The sequence below is a fragment of the Blennius ocellaris genome (assembly GCF_963422515.1).
Source record: "Blennius ocellaris genome assembly, chromosome: 15".
Classification (NCBI taxonomy): Eukaryota; Metazoa; Chordata; class Actinopteri; order Blenniiformes; family Blenniidae; genus Blennius; species Blennius ocellaris.
The window spans coordinates 11,052,580-11,076,520 of NC_137664.1; the positions used below are offsets into that span (position 1 = coordinate 11,052,580).

Here is a 23,941-nt window from a genome sequence, read left to right on the forward strand (position 1 = left end):
GACATCTAGCTCATGGTCACCAACAGGGTGGCGATAATTCAAGTACTGAAGTTCACCTCGAGATCAGTCCCTTATTTTCATTGTTTGAGTGTTATGATTTGATTTTTTTCTTTATATTAAATGTGACAACACTCAAATTTTCAGCCTGTGTTCTTATGTCCTCAGATGTAAAATTACAATATACCTACGTGTTCTACCTCTTGACCTTAATGCCATTTTGTTACGTAATAAACAAGCCACCGCAGAAAACACACACTGTGGCTTTATATTCAGTAAAGGGTGTGGTTGTAATTATTTGCAGCATGGTAAATGAATCCAGGAAGCACGTGGGACAGTAATGGAAAGGGAGCTGGCGGGCCGTGTGCAGCAGGAGCCGTGAAGGGGAAGCCACAGAAGTGACCGGGCTCAGTCTCATGCTGGCTATCGAATTTCCTCAGTCCTCATGATGCATCGAGATTGCTGGCTTCACTGCACGCCCCCCCAAGCTCTGCCTTCACTCACCACGCTGCCTCCGCTCTGCCACTCACTCTCTCACTGTCCTTGTAACACTTTTGTTTTTGGTTGGGGCTTTTTTTTTGTTGTTCACTTAACTGATGGACACGGCTGGTTCACAAGTTTAAAAAAAGAAAGAAAAAAAGTATAAGTGCACAGATTTGACATAATGATACAAGTTTCTTACAACATACGTAAACAACAGCACCTGATCTTGCATTACAGTGTTGTTTCAATTAAGCATTACCAGCGACGGTGAACTTCAAAATGTGTCCTTACAGTAAAGTTGATGAAACTGCAGGCGTCTTGTGGACTCCTGCCACACCATTGGTCTTTTCTCAAGCTCACACAGTTGGTTATTTGCCGTTGCTCTTATTTGAAGCCGCTTCAGCTTCATATTAGACTTTGTAATTTCCAACAAAAACTAAGCATATTTCCATCCTGCGGGCGCTTTCCTAATTAACTTTTGTTTATTTCTTTAGTTTTTTGGTTAAAAAAGAATCAAAGTTCCGGGCATTTCCTCCTGCTGTGTGATGCTCTAGTTAAAATGGTGTAGGTAAGAAACAAGCTCCTTTCTTTTTGCATTTCTTTCTACACATTGCATAAGCAATGTATAGTATTTGCTTGAAATTCATGTGATGAAACTGATTTCACATGGATGACACTTTACTCCCATTCCAATTATCAGGCAGCTGTTATAAATTCAAAATGTGTGGAAATACAGGTGCTGCATTTTTTTTTTTTTTCCTAAAACAAATGACTTTAGTGTGTTTCATACACTCTCAAAGACACTGATGTGTTTTAACCAGTTTGGCTGGCTATGCCATTTCGAGAACACAGTCAGGTGCCCGAAGCCAGGAAACAATATTCTGCACTCTGCTTGTATTGTGATACTCTGCTATGGCTTTGTTCTGCTCTGTTTGGCCTCAGTGGCTTTCGAGGAGTGGACCGAACTCACCACGCTCCGAGAAATCCTCCTTTTCTGTCGCCGACAGGTTTGCAGGGTGTAGTTTCACCAACACAACTAGGCCACATCATGATTTCACGTTTGTTTCTCAGCCAATATCACATAACCTATTTCATTGCACATCTATTTATCCGACGTTCTCCGTATTCTCTCAGTGATCGTTTTGTTTGAACAAAGCGATGCCTCCTTAACAGCTAATGCATCATAGGAGGCAGAATGAAAAACAAATATCCCCTGAAATATTTCTGTTCATCCGCCGACCAAAATCTCGAATTTGAAGGATAACGGCACAGATGTCAGGGCTTCGATTGGGGGATTTAAAGCGTAGTATTAAAGCATGAGAGGCACCTGCTGGCTTGAGGCTGTTATTTTCCACGGCGATAGTAAATGAGCGTTTCACCTGATGTGGATTTGCTGAAAAGAATGCAAAAAGATGGCAGTCTCAGGTGCAGGGATCTGAGGTGAACAGCCTTTTAAGAGGAAACACATTGACTCAATTTATAAAGCATCACTTTCCTTTGGAATGGGATATTTGCAGCCTGTTCCCATCCATATGTTTAACCTCGATTGTGTATATAATGAGTCTGTATATGCGTTCGTGTATGTGTGTAGTGTTAAATGGGTAGGCGTAGCTCGCTAAACATCCACTTTGGCCCAGAGTCTATGGTAACACAGGACTGCAGATGGAAAGAACTGAGGTGTGTGGCTGTTAAGAGAAACCTGGAGAGGCAGAGCGCACAGAATTTAGACAGCATGGTAATTGAATGGAAGGAGAGAAGCACAGTGTGCATATCATTTTTAGGGTTGGGGTTAATATCCTCATCAACCTCTTTCCCTTTCCTGAAAGAGATCAAATTATTACATTTCAGTATTTTATTAAATATCAGCATTTGTTTTTGCCTGGGAGTACAACTAAAACACCTACATCACTGTCATTGCTTGTGGTCAACGGTAAACAGCTGGTCGAGCTCAGGATGAAGTACAGAATCGAAGCAGTAGTGAACAATGAGCAGCATACTGTTTAAAGTGTAGTTGTAAACCTTGTACTATTTCAAAATCTCCCCATTTTCTTTTCACAAAAGTAAATAATAATTACACGCGTTTGCAAATCTTGCAAACACACCTACTAACTAACCGCGCGCAAACTGAAAGGCCTTATTTGTGGTCAAATCTATCTATAGCAGCGACAAGCCACGATTGTGACAATTTTATTATATTGTTTGAATAGACTTCTGGAAAACATGACAGTACAGCCTATCCTCACCCTCAGTATTTGTTCAATATCTTTTTCAAGGTTAGCGTATATCTTCATTATAAGGTACAAACAGAGAATGGGCTGCATTGTACATGAATTTAAACTCAACTTTGTGCACTACTTATCACATTGTAACATGTCTATTGAACAATTTCAGACATTCTCGGGTCAGCATTTTCATAAATGCAGAGATTTTCATTGAAAACACCAAGCTCCTGATGGGACTGAAGCTAAAAGAGAAAGCTAACACGTGTAAAATCTGGTATTCATGTCTCTCTTCTCTGTCTTGTGTGTTGGCAGACTCGAGGACCTTCAGTTGTCTGTGAGGAGATATTTCATCGTGGAAGACACTGCGAAGGTTTCAGAAGGAAGATCAGCCAAAAAAAAAAAAAAAAAAAGGCAAAACTATCGAACCGAGGTGGACGGTTGCAAAAGCCAAACAAGGGCAACAAAACCACAAGAGCCATGTGGGAGGAGAGTGAGGGGGGTTTGCTATTTGTACGCATCAAGCCCAAACACTTTCTCTACTGACGCACGCTGAGCACTCCCCAGCACTCCCCAGCCCTCCCCAGCCCTCCTCTTGAGCTTTTCCTGAGGGGCAGCCCCTGCTATGAACCCCAGCTCCATTGGCTTCAGCAGGCAGTCCGACCTCAGTGCCAGGCGCTGTGTGGGCATCCCACAAGTCTGGGTTCTGCCCACTCAGAACTCACAGACTGCCCCTGAACAAAAAGCATGAAATACTCCTGAGTCACTCCTCTGTGTGGTGGCTTTCCTGTCTAGTGTTAAATTGGTCTGTAGTGAAGCTTCGACCGCCTCTCACGCTGCAAGCTTGTACTTTGTGGAAACGGTTCTCCAACTCTTTCCACCGACTCTTTGTCAGTCGCCACTTCATCGTAGTTTGCTTTCACACCAAGCAGCAGCACGAGTTCCTTTGTGTTTACCACGTGGTGGAGGAACATGGGATGCCGTCAGAGCTCGGAGGAGAAGGAAGCGGCGCGGCGCTCGCGGCGAATCGACCGCCACCTGCGGTCGGAGAGTCAGCGGCAGCGGCGCGAGATCAAGCTGCTGCTGCTGGGCACGAGCAACTCGGGCAAGAGCACCATTGTCAAACAGATGAAGATCATCCACAGTGGAGGCTTCAACTTGGAGGCCTGCAAGGAGTACAAGCCGCTCATCCTGTACAACGCCATCGACTCTCTCACCCGCATCATCCGGGCCCTCACCACCCTTAAGATTGATTTTCACAATCCCGACCGCGCTTACGACGCCGTGCAGCTCTTCGCACTCACGGGGCCTGCGGAGAGTAAGGGGGAGATCACTCCAGAGCTCCAGGGGGTGATGAAACGTCTGTGGGCAGACTCAGGAGTCCAGGAGTGCTTTCAACGTTCCAACGAGTACCATTTAGAGGACAACACTTCCTATTACCTGAACGACCTGGACCGCATCTCGGCGACCGAGTACATCCCGACTGTAGAAGACATCCTACGATCCCGCGACATGACCACCGGCATCGTGGAGAACAAGTTCACTTTCAAGGAGCTCACCTTCAAGATGGTCGACGTGGGCGGACAGCGGTCGGAGAGAAAGAAGTGGATTCATTGTTTCGAGGGCGTGACTGCAATCATTTTCTGTGTTGAGCTAAGTGGCTACGACCTCAAGCTCTACGAGGACAACCAGACGGTAAGACAGCGTTTTAAAGAGCCCACATTTGTACACACACTGGACGATTACACGCGTGCACCTGCATGCACAAACGGTGTTCACATGCAGATGCAATTCACAGTGATTTAAAGAGATGGTAGATATAAAGCCAATAAATGCAAAGTCTAACAGAATTCTTGGTTGTCAAAATGTAATAATCATATAAAGAGTGAGAACATTTTCCCATCATAATGGTAAAACATAAAAGCAGAAAGACCATATCTCACACACAGATCATTCACTTGGTTTGAAATAATAATTTTAAATACTGATAATCTTCTCAAATAATGGTAACTTACATATTCAATTTAAATGACCGTGAAGCACAATTGAGATTAAAACTGGCAATTCTAAACTATCATTCATTATAGAAGCTGCAAAAAAGCTGGATGTTGTGAGCTGTCCATAAAAGTAATGCTTGTGATAAATGCTTACATACTTAAATACAGTTCTGGGAAGTTAATAGAGCGCAAGCTTGTAGTGACGTCTCACTTCCTCTCGACATCCCCTTTTTACAACACAAACAACTCAGCGGTGGTTACGGAGAGGCATGAGGCACGAGGCACAGTGGAAATGGACTATTTTCTTGTTTTGTTGATCTCCAACCACATACAGCAAAGCTTACACCCAACTACCATGTATTGTTAACATAGAATAGAGAGCAATTTTCACATTTCAGGTGCTGCAATTAAGAAATAAGTAATTGCATTTCCCTCATTACTTTGCTGAGATTATAGCTGATGTCAGTTTCTAACACAACCTCTCATTGCGCCCCATCAAATTAATGATAATCTCGCTGAGCACAATGACAGCCGGCTGTCTGACAGAGACGGAAGGAAACAAAATATGGAGTTAAATGTCCTTTAATTGATGGGTCTTCTAAAGTAGGAAAACAGCGATTCAGAAATCAGAATGGAAGTTCAGATGATATGATATCTATCGTCTTTTGGTAAACATTTCCATGGTATAAAACATCCATTGACTGGATTCATTTTTAGCAATTTATTCATTTACTTTTCAGAACTCCTATTGCAACACAGTTCAGCCACATGTATGGATCATTAACAAATATTAAATACATTTAACAAACATTATTTATGCTGTGACATGATGATCAGGCTGCAGCCTGGAAAAGTTTTCACAAAATGTATGTGGCGCATGATCTGTTCAAATGAATCCAATAAACCCTCAGTGAGGTAACCAACACCACTCTGGTCTAATGCGACAGCATGCTCAGTTTACAGAGGTCGCGGAGGCAAAATGATCTACTGTGGCAACCCCTGAAAGGAACATCTGAATGAGGAAAATGTCCTTTATAGTCCATTCATTTCTTCATTTTTATCAAACAATTTATGTTCATAATCTAAAGCCTAAACAGTTTACGTCCAAAATTGAAAAGATACCTAAATTGCCCCTTAACATAGTTACAGTCAAAGCTGTTTAAATAAAGTGAATGCCTGGTTTGTTATCTCCTCTCCATGCTAATGGAATTTGAACGATTCCCTATCTATAGCATCCAAACGTTCCTATCTGAGTGTTTTAGAATAGTTGGTTCGGTTTTGCTTGCTGAGCTGCTGCTGTGATAATGAAAGATCAACAGTTGGATTTCTTTGAATAGGCAAAACTATGTGGGGTGAATTTCTCCTTCACTGGAATGATGACAACTTTCTTTTTTTCCTGTATCCATGTTCACCTTCATATCTTAAAAGTCAGCTCTAGAAATAGCGCAAGCACAAAGGAAACCTCATCACTGTAACTGACCTGGCCTGATATTTCATGGGTTACCCGGATAAAGTAGGGTGTAGACTGCACCAGGTTGGAACATGAAATCAATTAGTGTTATAGGTTAAAAATAAAGTCTGAGGAGAAAATGCAGTATGGTGTTAATTGAGTTCACAGAAAAACGTGTGAGGTTGTACCTGTGAGAATTAGCAGATTGTTCCGACTCGGTGTAGCAAAGGGAGTTAACTGGTGTTACATGAATTAAAAAAAATAAAACAACTTTTATTCTTCAAACAAAACAAAGAAAATCCACATCTTTCCTATTGTAGAGCTTCTCTTTAGGTCTTGGCATAGTTATGTGTTCCTATTTTACATTTGGCTCTGGGACTTGCTATAGAAATGTCTATAGTTAACTTTCACAACATTTACAATTTGACACCATTCAACATATAAAACAAAATTACACAATTCTGTGTATTAAAAACACAAACCGAAACCAAAGTGTGACATCACACAAATTAGTGCTTTCATCAAAAGCGTCACCCCTGACTGAGAGATTATTGTTGGTACACTATTGTCTCGATGGGCACATGAGCTGTGTTTTGGAAGATGATTCATACGCTCATCTTTTATATTATTTATCCAGCTCAGAATGTTGGGGGCTGGAGACAGTCCCAGTTCACTATGGGAGCCAGTTCATCACAGGTACAACCCCGAGAGAGAGACGCAGGGGAGAACATGCAAACGCCACAGAACATTGCCCTGAAGCTAAACCAGTATTCAAACCAGCAGCTCAAACACTAATTCTACCATATCCTGGTTTACTTTTATTTATTTTATATATTTTTTTGTAATGTTAAGATTGGTACATTTTAGACCATCTTAAACAAGATAATATTAACTAAAAAAATAAGCAGTTTACAGAGAACCACATGCCAAAATTGTGCAAAAACCAAAATCAAACATTCATCCTACACTGCTGGCACTTCACCTCTGGTTTCTAAAAACAGAAGTGTATTTCTGCAAACGTTGAACAAATGATTAGATATTTTGATGTCAAATAAGTTTGTCATTTTCACTTGGTCATCAAAGTGTTACATTTTTCAATATTAGGGAAGCCAGTGATTTTAGACCGCTATCTACATATCAAACATCACATTTCAATTGAATGCTGATGACATGAGAGGAACTCATGGATGAGAATCCCAGGAAAAAAATTATTATACAAGAAGACTATAGCAGTATGTAAACTTAAACATCATGATAAAATAAAGGGGAGTTGTATCACATATATATATAATTGCAAAATAATGACGTTGGAATCTGACCACGTAGGCTTTGTAATGGCAACACCATGCATCCAACAATCTTATTATATTGGGGAGTATTTTTCTAATTATCAACTACATTTTTTAAATATACATTTCTGGAAGGGCTTGTGCTAATTAGAAGGAAAAAAAAGTTTGTACAGCTATAACATAAAGCTCGAGTCTCCTTCTGTCTACACAGAGATGTATTGGTGCTGCCTTCAATAATAGCTCTTAAAAAAGGATTTGAGATTTCTTTCCTTGAAGACCTTATCGGAGCGCTTAATCTACAGGACTTGGGTTTCATCTGTCAGTCACTTGCCTCACAGTCCTGGTCAGCTCTACTCCTGACTGAGTCCAGCAATGTGCTACAAAACGGTTTTCTTTCATGAGGACAACCAGAAACAGGGATAGCACGCCAGTCTTCCTTTTCTACGATAACCCTCAAACGAATCACACTTCACTCAGTCACAATACTAAAATAATTATCGTCATATCTTATGTATTTGTCAGGACAGTGAGGGCATGACAGTGTTTCTTATGTAATGTGGAATAAGTGTACAGAACTCAAGTGTCTGTGGTTAAAAAAAAAATGGGTGTAAAATTCCAAATCCAACATGTAGTATTTCAAAAAACACAAACCAAATGGATCATATGACACCAGATTTGCAAGTGTATGTATGTATATATATATATATATATATATATATATATATATATATATATATATATGTAATATGGATTTCGATGCAAACATTTAGCAACAAGGATCACATACAGTAGACATGATAATCCATGTACTTAAGGTGTGTGTGTGTGTGTGTGTGTATGTGTGTGTGTGTGTGTGTGGGGAGGGGGGGGGCAGCAGGGATGAGGAGGGGGGGGGGGTGCTTTTAAAATATTTTAAGTACAAAAAACAGATGGTGTACCACAGTCATCTCATAAATGTGTCCCTTGTGAGCCTTTTATTTCTTAATATTTACGACAACTTATTTCAGGGGAAATTCCTTCAATAAATTTTGGTTTGGCACCACCACACAAATCACTGGATACTTACTATCTTTTGCAGTTTGATTAAAAAAGAAAAATGTTTTTGTGTGTAAATCTTTTTTTTTTCCCCGCTGTAAAATGTGATCCAAAAATTACACTACTATGTCATTTGACACTTTGAAGGCGTTGCCATGGTGATGGGCGTTCTAACTGTGTGCAAGATAAAGAACAATGGGAGTGTGTGTGTGTGTGTGTGTGTGTGTGTGTGTGTGTGTGTGTGTGTGTGTGTGTGTGTGTGTGTGTGTGTGTGTGTGTGTGTGTGTGTGTGTGTGTGTGTGTGTGTGTGTGTGTGTGTGTGTGTGTGTGTGTGTGTGGTCCAGTGCCAGCTGTTTAAATCTTTAAAAATGACTTTAATTAATCAGATATTCTGGTGCAAACACCTTCTCTGACTCCTCTTTTCTTTTCTTTTCTTTATGTTCATTGGACCTAAATCTGCAGGGTCACACCAGATAAACAGGACTGTGGCCGGTCTGTGGTGTCAGCAAGCCGCCCTTTATCCATCTGCTGCTTTTCTTTTTCCGTGTCCGAGCTCAATACAGCCTGTTCTGCTCAGCTTGTCTGTTGCATTATTTGGGTTGACTTTGTACCTTCCATCAGTTTGTGGGTTACTCAACATCCTTACAATAGGAGCTGCTCTGAATCCCCTTGATACTTATTTCATTTTATTTATTAAACTGTACTTCCTAAGCAGGAACACATTTTTTTGTCACTCAGGAAATTATGTAAAACTTGATCTGAGACCATTAAAATCATATCATGATGGAATAATATCCTCATCCCAGTGTTTACATCAGCTTTAATATTGTACATTCCATGTGAGATGAATGATTTTGAATACAAACCCACACATTGTAAGAGCTTGAAGTCATTCCTTTATATTACTGAATAATGGGCACTTTCAAAAAAGTGATGAATATGTTTATTTCTCGCTCATGCTTTAATTTAACTAAATGACATGTGATCATGACATGACTGGAGGCTTACTCAATTTGCATTGAGGATCAACTCTGACTCATACATTTTTTCGGTCGATCTCAGAAGTGCTGGATGTCTGTAAAATTAACATTTGATTCCATTAATTTCGTCCTCTCAATTTGAAGCACTTTAACAATCATTGGAGACAAATGTCACTGCCATACTTGGCTACAGGTGCCAACATTTGGGAACAGAATTTGTTTTAAAACAATCATTTTGTTTGATTTCTTTTAATGGTTGTTAATGGACGACCTAGAAATAATCTGCGTTGAGAAACAGGTGCAGCAGCTTTAAAGAGGAGCACGTTTTGCTGAAAATGATGGTTTGGCTGATGTGCCATCAGCTAAACTATCTTCATATCAGTATCACACTAAGACCAGCAAGGGAATTATGCAAAAACCCCAAGCAAAATGATTCGTAAAGCAGGACGACATCGGTTCAGTTTCAATGCACCAACTCACCCAAGACAGAAAATACACTATAATAATTACAGTACATTTACCCATCAACCCATTCCCTGATGCATTTTCCCTGTCCCATCCCTGTCTTCATAATGAATCGGTTACCATGGTTACTGTTGCTTAGCAACAGGCCAGTCAAATGCTCCTAATCCTGTGCTGTTGACAGTGAGCTGTGACTTGGGAGGAGAGGATGAGAAGGGGAAAGGAGTGGAGGGGTGGGTGGAGGGGTGGGTGTACAATAAACAGCAGTGCTGGAGAAAATAAACAAGGTGTGTGTGCATGCGCATACACGCGTCGTGTGCCTGCGCCAGTGTTCGTGCGCTATCATGAATATGTAGTGCAGGTTTATATTCAACAGCCGAGGCTGAGCGGCTGCAGAGAATTCTGCTCGTCTGCGAGGAGAAAATGAGAAGCAGAGTGACGAGGTTAGCATTTGTTTGAGCTCGCCTTAGCCAAACAGCAGCACAGACGCCGACTGCAGCTCCGCTTCAAATGTTCCAATTACCATTTCAGTCCTCACTCAAACAAGAATTAATTACCTGTCACATGAGAGAGGACTGCAAATTAATTAATGTTTTTTTTTTTTATGTTTTTATGTCAAAGTTTGCCATGTGTGCTGCTTCTTTCAAGCGGCAGAAAAGACAATGTAGGAAGTGATGCGGATGTAAAACAACATTTTCACTGATCAGTGACTTTAAATCATGCTGACTGCTATTCAGAAGCCCGGGCGGGCGTCAGATATGTTTGAGTCAGATGTGTCTGACATGTATTCAGGAACGTCCACAGCCGGAGCCTCTTAACCGTCTAATGGCTTATCAAAGGCCTCGCTATCATGTGATATTTCTTGATAAAATCCAAACAACGACAATGTTATATCAGAGCTCTGAAAGTGTAGGGTGTAGAAGTAGAGGTCAAAGGGGTGTTGTTGTTTTTTTTAGTCCCCCTGTGGGATTTTCCCATCATCATTTTGGGAAGATAAAGATTTAAAGAAAGATTCTGGTTAAACTATGAGTCATTTTGGAAGCACGGATGCTTATTAGGACAAAAGAAAAGCATCCCTGCAAGAAAATTAGTGCAACAATATTAGCAGAACTATTTATAAAGCAAAAATACGACGAACAATTCCACGGATATCTACAACCTGACGTTGATGGGAGTGCGGCGCGATTGAAGCTCTGGGAAAGTGTTGTTTTCTTAAAATGTCAAGAATTTGACATTCTGACATTTCGACTTGATTCTCGACATTTTGTCCATTTTGTGACTGTTTTGTATTTGTTATCAGAATTGTGTTCATTTCTTGACATTTTGACGCCGCTCTCAGTGTTTCCACTCTATACTTGACATCTCACCTCCATTGTGGGTATTCCGGCAGTGAATGAACCTTTGACCACGGTTACAGCCTCGCATGAGCTGATCAGTCACATTTATCCAGCCGCCTCCACCAAGTGAACTAGCGCAGCCCCTTCAATTTCAAAATGCAAAGTTACAAATAAAACCTCTCATCCACCTTGTGCACTCTCTTACTATATTGTGGCTGTAATAAGATATGAGGGAGGAAAAGTTTCGGTGTGGCTAAAGCAAACAGTAATACCAACGCCTTATGGTAGCTGTTCTTGTGCATTATTTTTAAAATAGAACTGTACTTGGATGTCAGCAATAATTTACTTACTAATGCCATCATGTTATTATTACTATTATTATTACTACTTCTACATCTACTTCTACTAGTAGTAGTAGTATTGTATATGTATTAATATGATAAGAATTCCAATTTAATAAAAAACACAAAACTCACATACTATACAGTTAAAGTATAGTTAAAGTACAGACTATACTTTAACTATAAAACTATTATTGAGTGCTGTTTTATGTCTGAACTAATTTTATTTTATCCACATCCTGATTATAAATCCATGCCATAAATCGAAGATGAAGCAAACCTGGTTTCCAAAATATTTCCGTCCGAATAGAAGAAGGTTACCTTCAGATGGATATTATGCATCGATCCATTATCTATACCTGCTTTATCCTGCAGAGGATCGCAGGCGGCTGGAGCCTCTCCCAGCTGACCGTGACCCTCTATAGGATGAAGCAGGCGTAATGGATGGAAGGAAGGATAATGTCCAACTGAAGGTAACCTCATTAGCGTTTAGAGTCAAACAGTTCTGAAGTTTACGTGAGCTGCACATTGATCACCGATGAAACACAGATGAACAAATCAACTGTTAAGTATCTGTGGTGAGTTTATAATTGAAAAAGGCGACTTTTATAAGAATCTAGCCTTGATGTTTGTTTGCTTGTTTTCACATCGGTCTTGGCACCCACAGAAGCAACATTAGTAATTAAACAGAGAGGAGAAACAGACAGAGAGCAGTCTGAATAATGCAATTCACAGGTACAGTTGGAAGAAGAGGAAAAAAAACAAGACGAAGCGAAAAGGAAAAATGATCTGTGCAGACAAAATGCAAAGTGGCCTTTCTTGTGAGGCAGTGACATTTAAAATGAACCTTAATGAATAACGGCGAGGTGGCTGCACACTTAAATGACTTGTATTTATGGGAAACAAAGCAATGACACTGTGATGAACTTCCTCATTAATACTTAAGCTTAATTAAGGCCTGTGCCTCTCTTGAGTACTCAGACAGGAGGAGGTGAGGGGGGAAAGCTCTGTGTGTGTGTGTGTGTGCGTGCAATCAGTGGGTGTTTGAAGTAAAGGAAGGGGGGGGTTCTGCATACTTCAGCGCTCTTGGGCGAACACCCCGCCCCCCCCCCCCCCCCCCCCCCATCTCCTCCTTCTACTCTCCATTGAGAAATGCTTATGGTACAAATGGTGTAGCGGTCAGGTAAAGAAGAGTGTCTGGACTCGGCTGGCTGCCTCCTGCTGTCGCGTTTTAGCTGCCGGCTTCTTGTTTTGACACTCAGGCAAAAGGACGAGTGAGGTCAAAAAGCGTGGCTGACGTTGTGTAGTATACAATGTTTAGGGGCCGGCCTCAGTCCATGGGGAAACAACTGTGATTCAGAGAGGAAAGCTGGTGTTTCGGTTTGATTGTATAACGACATGTAAGAGAATGGGGAGCGAAAACAGGACATATGGCAAAAGAAAGAGCCGTTTCAATGCTTCAGTGCAGAGCTGATTCTGTAAACACATACTGATGCAATTTGTATTGAACAAAGCCCTGCATTATTTCCTTCTTCCTGTGGAGTCTCATTTTAATTGTTCAAACCATTAGCTGTTTTCTTAATGTGAAAATAAGTTGTTTAGGGGGAAACTGTCAACAGTATTCAGTGTCTAGATTGCAGCACTTCAGTTTGCATGTTTCTGGCAAATCATTAACCAACATTTACTGCAGGCTTACATTTATTACTGCTTCAAATCTGTTATTAAAAAGGTCTTACATGGGGGGAAAAAAAACCCCATATGACTGGATCAACAAGACCTTTAATCACTGGAAGCATTTTGTCCAGCATTTATATTTTCTGGCTTTTCCACAGCATCCAGAGATCGTTTTGCCAAACCTCCCAATCAGGAGACATCATGAAATATGTCAGGATGCTGTAGTGCCTGTTCCAACAGTGGGACTTCTCTTCTCTTTCTCCTCTTAAGACCATGAAATTCACCCAAAACCTGCTCAAAAGGACGATCTTCAGAGCAAATTTGACTACTTATAGAAATAAAATCTTATTTGTCAAAAAGGTACACACATACTATACATACAAAATACAATTATTTGCCATTATCTTGACTTTGTAGGTGTTTCACAGCTGATATGTAAGACTGTGACGAATACTTAATAGGATGCAATAGTTTATCAGGAACAAAACTGTGCTCACGTCTTTTTTTAGTCTTTCTAAGAAGCTTGAAGGGCAATATTTTTGGCAAAGGGTTATATTGAACTTTGGCCGTATCTTTTTCATCACGATCCAGAAATAATAACACTTACACCAGTGAAGAAGCAGGGTTTGCTTTGAATCTGCACAATGATTGCCTAATACTCTATTCTTCGCTCTCGGTATCTTTTTTTTCCCCATGCTGTTCCGATCTTGTGATTTGCTCAGAGCATCTTGTTGTTTCCGTAACCTTTTAAACACCAGCCCTGAATCTGACAACATCCTAGTCACAAGCTGCTGGCCAGTCGCCACACGCCAGCAGCTGCCATGAGCAGGCCAACTTTCTTTGTTTTCTCATACACGTTCACCATCACATGAGCGAAAAAACTGTCAGCATATGGATGTATGCATGTATGCACACATCACAGCGGAAAGAAAAACACATACACATTTGCATAGATTTTCCCAGGCTGTGTCCTGTGGCTATAGCCAGCGATGTACAACTACACTGCTAATTAAAATTAAAAGACCATTTCAGCATGGACTTCCACACCGGCTCTGATAATTCAGAAATAATATGCATGGAGCTGAATCAAATTGAGTTGTATAACATTTAAGATAATATTAATATGAATACTCTGGTATTCCTCCTGTGTGCACACCCCTTACTAGAAGGAGCTATGACCAACTATTTGTCTCCACATATCAATTATTTTCATGACTGATTGTGAATTAATCTTTTACCGAACTTGAGTAAAATCATATGTTAAAAAAAATTATTTCTCCACATTTGGGAGCTCAGAAACTCTTGGACGTTAAAGGCCGAAGGTATACATGGTCATCATGTCATCAAAGCGAACGGTGCCATAAACAAAAGTACTTTTTAAGCATTTAACCTGATAATATTTGTACTGGAGCAGCCTTCAACGGTCTGTTGTAAGTGTAAACAACTTATCAGCCACCCGTGTTTGTTTCCGCCGCCACACACAACTTCCCCTATTAAGATTATGTGTAATATTTAAAATTTGATATTGTCTTCTCTTTTTCAAGAGAACTTCATTTAAAACTGCCAAGCTTCTGTGATGGAACTCTTTACAATACCAGTGTTACAAAAATCTGGAGGTAGGCAAAGGCAACAAGGCTTTTCAAAGGAGAATATGAGAGTTCAAGCGCAGGTCTTTGTCTGTTCGAGTCTGAAGTCTTTGTTGACATAACACAGGAGCCATACCTTTGGCTAGTCAAGTGGACATTTGCGAGGTGTGTTGGGTGATTTTGGACTTCAAGTTTTGTTTCGGTTTCATCCTGAAAATTAAGAACTGTAACCTCACACGCAACGATTCTGTCAGTTGGCTTTTGTCAAAACTGATAACACACGTCAAGGGGCATGACAGGCCTATGCAGGGAAAAAAAAGAGAGACAAGAATAAAACCTGGTTAGACTGGATACTCACCAAGTTTAATCTATTGATTCAAAACAAGTTTTTAATTTCTAAATAAAATTCAGAGGGAACATTTTTCTACTAATGACTGCCTGCTCTTGGATCGAAAAAGTGTGTTAATGCATTATTCTTTCACATGTGCAAAACTAATTTGGGCAACCACGGAAAAGGCAATGCCTCGGTCTCAGCTGTGACCTTAACCCTCTGGTGCTCATTATACAGTCCGGCAGTCCAGGTTGGGAACTGCTGCCTCAGACCGCTTGGTTTCTCAGGACTTTTCAGTACCCATACATGTCATGCCAACACCGTTTAAACAAGCCTTGTTCAAACCGCTTTGTTCCCTGTAAATCATGATCGCAACTCTGCAACACCATTGAGAAACACGGAAGGAGCAAAACCGCATGTGGAGTTTAAATTGTAAAACATTTTTCTTTTCAATCCACATATGCGGCGAAGCACCAGCTGTGACCTTCATGAATCAGCCAGAACGTTCGCCACTGCAACTCATTTTGTTCTACTGAACTTGACTTTGTCCCTTTAAAGTAAAAACTACACCGGTGCTGTAAAATCATTTTCCTGTGTTGTGATGACGACATCTTTTTTTTTTTTGTCTGTTCCATGTCTTTCCACACAGAGCCGTATGGCCGAGAGCTTGCGTCTTTTCGACTCCATCTGCAACAACAACTGGTTCACCAACACGTCGCTCATCCTCTTCCTCAACAAGAAGGACCTGTTGGCCGAGAAGATAAAACGCATTCCTCTGACAGTGTGCTTCCCTGACTACAAAGGTCAAAACACCTACGAGGAGGCGGCTGTCTATGTGCAACGGCAGTTTGAGGACCTCAACCGCAACAAGGAGACCAAGGAGATCTATTCGCACTTCACCTGTGCCACTGACACCAGCAACATCCAGTTTGTGTTCGATGCTGTCACGGACGTGATCATCCAGAACAATCTGAAGTACATTGGGCTATGCTAGGACCTGACGCTGGGTGTTCAGGGGAGTGGGGGGGGGGGGGGGGGGGGGTAGGGGAGGGGGGGGGGGCAGTTGGCCCGCCGTCAGGCTGGATAAACAAAGGCATGTCGGTCTGCCTGACGGTGTAGCTCTTTGAAGAAGTGCAACAGAGAACTGGAAAGTAAATGAGGTAGTGAGATGGTCGGGGTTGGACCATACTGTAGATTTAACAGTTTCAATCGAAACAACCGAGCTGATTGGCCGCGGTCAAGATGGGATTTTTACCCTACATGTTTGCACTGATTATGAGTATGCAGAGACACCCAAACACACGCGCACGCACACACGCACACGCACACACACACACACACACACACACACACACACACACACACACACACACGCACACACACACCTTTATCTTTTTGCTCACACACAAGATCTTCGGATCAACAGTCAAGCGCTTGTTTGACAAGGCGACACTGGAAACAGCGACCCCCCTACCTGCCTGCCAAACCTGTGACTGAGTAGTAGGTCTGTACTGGTGGTTTTCAGTTACTTTTGTCTTCTTCGTTTCGAATTTTTTTTTTTTTTTTTGCCTGAGTCAATTAATGCTGCTTTACAAAAAAATAAGTTTGACAGAATCTACTTTCTCTTTTGGAGTTTCACTCAAACGATAGCAAGCAGTAAGTGCACCTGATGGAGAGACAGAGAGAGAGAGAGAGAGAGAGAGAGAGAGAGAGAGAGAGAGAGAGAGAGAGAGAGAGAGAGAGAGAGAGAGAGAGAGAGAGAGAGAGAGAGAGAGAGAGAGAGAGAGAGAGAGAGAGAGAGAGTTAAAAAAAAAAAGTCAATAGACATGATGTCACAAGGTTTCTGTCTAAAAGAGGAAACTGCCACCGTCTAAAGTAAAATGTGTTTTTCTACACACTATTTACGTTCTTTCCCCTTGTCGACACTCTAATGTTGTTCTTTTCCCTCCTTTCTTTTTATCTTTTTGTGCTTTAAAAAAGAAGAATATTTCTCTCAAACCTGCTTTTCACGGCAGGTCACTGACTTATATTACCAGGAGTATGTTACACTCGGCAGAGTCAAAAGTATTTATGATCATTCCAGTTTCCAGCAAAAGATGACAAGAACAGTGCCAAGATCAGTTTGTAAATAAAACAAGATCCCATTCTTTACATTTTTTTGTTTAGTTTTTCCCCCTGTTTGTTTGTTTGTTTGTTTGTTTGTTTTTATGGACAAATACATTAAAACATGCATGATTTTGTTACTTTTGGATACTAATATATTATTTTCTTTGGGATTATGTTTGTCTTTTCCTAGGTTTTAAATAATATATTCCCAAAAATATATATAAAAGTCAAACACTGTGTACGATTGTACAGTTGTCAGAGAGGAATCTATTGAAAAGAGTTATATCAGTATAATAACGGTGATCATAATGTTATCATGATGAAGATGAAAAAGATTACAGTGATGACGAGGATAACGATGACGATGACTGCAATGCCGACGAGGAAGCGTTCACCATGAAGTTAGCATGAGAAGAATAAGTGGATGAGAAAGGAGCAACATGAGGAAGAATATGAAGAATGAAGACGTAAATCTCGAAGGCTCAATCTTCCTTGCATTGTCTAAGTGGAAATTGTTAAACAGTCAGTCAGTATGATGTGTAAATATACTGTAAGGTACACTCTTTGTTCAAACAAATGAAAATCAAGGTTGAGTTGGGATACTGTGAGTGAGATAAAGAGAGAGTGAGAGATCGAGGAGGAAATTCCCACTCCACTCCTCCTCTTACCCTTTCTTTTCAGTTCAGAGAACAACTCAGCCAAGGGCTTCAGGCTTGACTTTACAGGATGTCCACTTCAAACAAAAAGACAAAACGATGAAAAAAGAAATATAAAACGGACAATAACTATGAATAAAACAACTTATGCAAATTTTTATGGTGTAGTAAATGTCTTTCTGGGTGATGGGTGTGTCATCTGTGCTCCGGTTTGTGCCCGGACTGTTCATAGACTACACTGGCTTTTCTTACTGTTAAACCATCATTCTGCATCAAGAAATCTGCGACGTGGTCCAGAACGTCAGTCCACGCTTCCATCCAGAATCATGAGATAAAACATGTTTGTCCTCATTATACAATGTAGTCAGTGGGGCAAAAGCAATTTGGGCATAAAGTGTGCAATTAGACTACTCCTGATTGAACTTGGGCAATCTGTGATAGGGCAACGGTGCACAGTGGTAAACCAGATTCTTCTCTAATTAGTGTATAAACACCTGCTGACCCAATGAGCCTGCCAACAGGTCTGCACAATTCACCACAAACTTTTTTTCAAATTTACTCACACAAAGTAATAAAATGATAAGAAACTTTAACAATGCTAAAAATGAAAGGTAATTCTTATCCCTTACATATTGTCCATATTCAACGCTTTCTCATTATTTTGACCAAATTCCCCCAAAGTAGTCAAATATAAAGTTGATATGACAAAAAGAAATGTTTGATCAATCCTTTATAAATGTTCTGCACAGCAGATAATGTATTTTCTTAGTTTTACGACACTTATTGTTGATGAAAAACATCTGCAAATCAAAACAGGATGCCCAATTTGTATCACTTGCTTCAAAGTACACAAATTGTAATTAAAAAAAATATTTAGTGTATTTTGTCTAATTTTATAAAAATGTCTCCAATTCCAGGGTAAAATGGTGACATTTAGGTTGTGTTAACTGCGCTGAAATGTCAAAATGAGTCAATTTTGAATATTTACGGCTGAGGAAATAGCACCTCTACTATAGCGTAGTCTAATGAATGTAATGTAAAAATTTTGGCATTTTATATTTTGGCCAACCAAGAATATGTTTACTAGTCCATGACGGCGCAAACACAAGACAGTCACGCATGTTCACATTCATATCGAGAGGCACATTTTCTTTACAAAATAGAAAAAATAAAGAGCCTAAAATTCTGGAGTGTAAAAATAAACCAGAGTAGCCACACATGCACAGGAAAAAAAACATGGAAACTGCACAAATAAAGATCCCCCAACATTGTCCAGTCCTGTACGTGTGATGGGGAAAAGGTGGACTACTAGTTGACTTCATGAAAGTCTGCATGATATTAACCCATATATTTGTGTTGTTGTATGTTTTCTCTTAACCCAACAAAGTTGCATACATGCAAACCACCTGGATTCAATTTGAATTCTCATTAAATGTTCAGTGAGTCAGTGAAACAACCTCAACTTTCTAGATCTGGAAATTACTTAATGTGCGATATTGACAGTATTGAGAAACTCATCACAAATCTGTGAAACACTGGTGATTCTTGCAACAACAAAAAAAAGAAAGTCATTGAGGACCCTGTACTGGCAAGGATATGGGTACAAAGCTAACTTCTGTGGCTTTCTGGTAATTTTCTGTTAATATTCTAGAGACCGCAAACAGTTCAGAAATGCTAAATGAGGTCCAGCGTGCCAAATCCTTGTTCGTGGCAAAGAAATATAAATCCATCCATCTTCTTTTTCACTTTTTCCAACCTAATAGGTTATGTTTCCAGTCCAACAGATAATTAAACACATAATCACACCAGCAGGCAACTTAGAGATACCAGCTGAATCTCAAACATACGTTTTCAGACTGTGGTAATGAAACCAAAGAACACGGAGGAAAATCAACACATGCAGAGGGAGAACATGAAAGCTCCTCACGGAAAGACCCAGAGACCAGAAGATGAGACTTACACTACAATGCAGCCCCCGCAGGAAGGAATGGGTTAAATATACCTGAACTGTCAGTGTGTCGTATCAAAACAATGCTCACATTATCGTGACCATGACAGTTGGTTTAGTGTACCAATCATACTGCCAAGAATTGTTGACATAAAACAGTCTTTTACTGCTCTCATGTAAATGTTTTACAGAAGTAACATACCATTCGGGAAAAAAAAGAAGAAAAAAGATCCTATGACGAGATTCTGGCTTACTTGGTAAAAAACACATTTGAATGTTTAAAGTTTATGAATACAAGACAAAATCTCTCCTCTGGCTTTGTCCCACCACAGAAAGCTGCATTACTTTGCTCTTCAGGCTGAATATGAATAATTATATAAATCTGATTGCATGTAAAATTGAGTATTAAAATTCTAAACACTCAGTGCTGGTTCTCTGCTCTTCATTAGGACATGTCCCATGGAAACACACTCAAAAAACATGCAAGTCCAACGAAAACTAAAACATTTCAAATGTCAGCAACTACCAGCTCAAAGGGATCCTCTAAATTGTGTTGACAACGATAATTACACTGCGTGCACATTGACAGTAATTGAGGGTTATGTATGGCTGCTGGTGTTCCAACGGCAGAAAGTCGGCTCAAAACTAATTCAGCAGTAAAAGCGGGTAATTCACAATTTTCCGCCAAGTACAAGCAAAGTTAGTCAAACCACCCAGGATAATGTAATCACTGCTGAAGAAACTGTTTGAATCAAATAGCTCTTCATCTCACAGCAAAAAAAATAATCTTCCTCATGATGATTTCCCACATGGGATGCATATCGAGACAAATATTTGGATCAGACTTAATAAAACTTTAAACATATTTAACCTTCCAAATATCTATAGTGCATCACGTGAGACTACATCAAACAAAACCTAAAAAAAAAAAAAAAAAACCCAGCTCCAGATGGTTTGTGAACCAATTTCCATCCATATTGTGCACAGTATCTCTTGCTCATGTATTTGTAATCTAAACTCGAATGTGGAAAAACATCTTCAGATCATGAGGACATTCTTTTGCAGAGTGATTTAAGTAACAGTAGGAATTCTGTTTGAGGGATGAACATGAATAAAAATGTCCGCTGAGAAGGGCCATTTTATGGAAACATTCCCTTATGACTGTCATGCGGTACGAGTGGATGCCAACAATGAAAGTGACTGAGAATGAAGAAGAAGAAAAAAAAAAAGCTACAAAAAACATCAAAAGATGTAAAGAAATGTCTGTGTTAACTGATTCAAATGAAGCAGAAGGTGACTTGAGAATTAATTTTCTTTTGTCAAAGAGTCGGGCTTCTCGGGTTTGTTTTGTCACAATCTGATGCTGCCTAGGTAACATTGCAAATTTACAACCTGGTTTTATGATATTTACCACGTTATCATATTAACTTTATTATATGCACAGATGGGTTGCTTGACAGGGGAATTGCTTTGAATTAGCACACGCTGCCTCGTTAAACCACGCCATCGCAGTAAACAGTATCAAGGGTGACGACGACTCCTTACGGTGACACTCGGTTGCTTCACATGCCGCATAAATAAAAAAGGACACGATTGTCACGAATATCTTGCAGAATAATCGCTCTCATTAACACGTCGAAAGAGTTCAGGACGTTGCTGGGACTCGTACGTCTACACAGAAAGTATTTCATGAGTCACTTCGCTGTTAAAACTGACAAGGAAAATATGTTCTTCGAACAAAACAAAAAAATGATTCTTCTCACTCATACCCTGAATTTTTAGTACTGTTTACATTTGTGTACAAAATAATTCATACCGTAAAGTACCGAATAGAGAAAGAAAAAGGTCGACGGAAGTCAGTGTTGTCACATGCAGTGTCACGGTGTTCTGTGTCTTTACCAATGACTGCAGATGAAGACATCAGAGGAAAACCCACTGCATCGCCATGGCAGACATCTAGAAACTATCATTAGCAATGGTTTGTTCATACTTATAACAAAAATCTGCACATTGGAGCTGAAAATGCTGTGAACCCTGAGACATTCGATATGAAATGAGCAAGAGGTGTTATGGATGAAACGGAGTTCACAAGCTGGTATGGTGACCTCAAATAGAAACATGTTTCGAGCCCTAATTATATTCCATAACCGGTCCATTTGTAGGCTTCTTGAATCATTCACATGCATCTTAAATAGAAACAGAGACTGATGAGAAAGAAAGGGCCTTCCTCATCTCTTGACTCTTGTCTGTCATTGTTGTCCGGCACTCATGTCCCTCTCCACTCCCCTTCTGCATGAGCCCCTCTAAACTGGTTTTCCCCACACCGTCACTGCGGGAGCATCTTGTAATCCCTCTGTTTCCTTCTGTCCTCGGCTCACCTCTCCTCACCCTCACCGGCAGACCGCCTCCCTGCGTCTCCTCAGCGACCTCCGTGTTTATCCCTGCCCCCTTATCCCTTCAAGACCCTCTCCCCTTTTCCTCTAAGCCCTCCTATCTGCTCCCCCTGGCTCTTTTGGCTGTAAGCCACCTCAAGAATCAAATGGGCTGCTCTTTAAGGCAGCTGGAAGAACATTCCCTCAATTCTGGCTCTCCTGGAAGGGTTTCAGTATCTCATCTTAGCAGCAGACAAATCTGGCATTTGCCACATTAAATCCAGTCATTTGCTTCTGGCCCACAGAGACGAGTCCAGACACTCACCTGACCCCAGCACTACCAAAGTCACTTTTTCTTCCGCTCCTCTTTTCTTCACTTTGTTATAGAATGATGACAACCGACGCTGAGCTCTGTGACCAGGTGTACTCTATTACTTTATAATAGAGAGATCTGAAGGCAACTTTCCTTTCCACAATTATAATTACAGCAGCCCAATTATGTTTAAGTTGAATCATAGTTTATTTTCACCTCACAGTTTATTTTCTATGTGTATTAAAATTAGTATTGTCATTGTATCAAATCTGCACTACGGGAGAGCAACAGCCCAAATAAAATAATGAAACTAAGTTATTGCTCTTTAAACAATAAATCAGAAACAAGTAGGGAGACTAATAAATGGTGGTGTCGAAACTCAATCAGAAAAGAGTCGCAGGTGAAACTATTCTCCTCAACTAAATACATGTTAATAATGGGTTTTTTTCTGAACCCAACATATCTACAGGTGACTACACCTGTAGGCCGACCTTTGGTAACTATTTCCCCCTCTGACCTGAAATTAATGTCTCCTTCATCGTCCAACTGAAAAAACGAAACAAACCAAACCAGAAAAAAAAACGACAAAAATACATGAGAAGAGTTAATGTCTGCCCTCCGTGACCCTCTCCCTTCTCACTGTGTCAGACCAGGGCTGCTCATCTGCTCTTAGTTCTTGATGAATATCCTCAACCCCATTCTGACATTTGGCCATGAACCATCTGTCTTTGAGTCAGTTAGAGTCACAGCTCCAGCCATAAAAACCTCCTCTTGACCCACGTGATGGATCTATCTATCTATCTATCTATCTATCTATCTATCTATCTATCTGTGGACTGAAGTCGAGGCTTTTTTCAGAAGTCAGTCGAAAAAGTGAACAGAACAAAGTCTTTGTTAAGTCCAGTGAAAATCTGCTGTGTTGTTGTACTTTTTCTTATCGTAATCATGACTGTCTTTACAGGAAGCTTTGTATGATTTTTCATTAACTCCAGCCAACATCGACAGCTACAGGTAATGGAAACCATGAAACTGAACAAAATGTCATGACTGTTTTAAGTTGTTGAGCTGCTTTATTAAGTTCATGGATAACAGGAACATGGACATCCTGCCGGCTAAAGAATCATACACATAAGAAAACATCTATCCATTCATCAATTTTCTTTACCTGCTTAATCCAATGCTGGGGTGCAATAAAAAAAAACTCACAGGCCAAACAGAAAGACAGACCTTCATATCAAACATACAAACAAACCAGCATTGTTGGCAATGAAGACAAATTGATATTTCCAAATACATTAAACCTTCTCTTTTCTGCTGGGCTTTCGTTTTTTTTTTTGGTTGGCTAATCGAGGACTGCATGCGGTT

The 23,941-nt window shown here is 40.3% G+C and overlaps 1 protein-coding gene across 1 annotated transcript in view; it reads left to right on the forward strand.

Annotated features, from left to right (window-relative positions):
* Nucleotides 1-16,175, forward strand: part of gnaz (guanine nucleotide binding protein (G protein), alpha z polypeptide) — a gene marked incomplete at its 3' end in the record, with an annotated part of 28,447 nt that extends 12,272 nt beyond the window's left edge. The window contains exons 2-3 of the mRNA XM_080510041.1: nucleotides 3,015-4,394; nucleotides 15,831-16,175. Coding sequence (XP_080366167.1) covers nucleotides 3,672-4,394; nucleotides 15,831-16,175 — 1,068 coding nt within the window. The 5' untranslated portion in view covers nucleotides 3,015-3,671. The remainder of the gene's footprint in view (nucleotides 1-3,014; nucleotides 4,395-15,830) is intronic.
* Nucleotides 16,176-23,941: the final 7,766 nt, after the last annotated feature.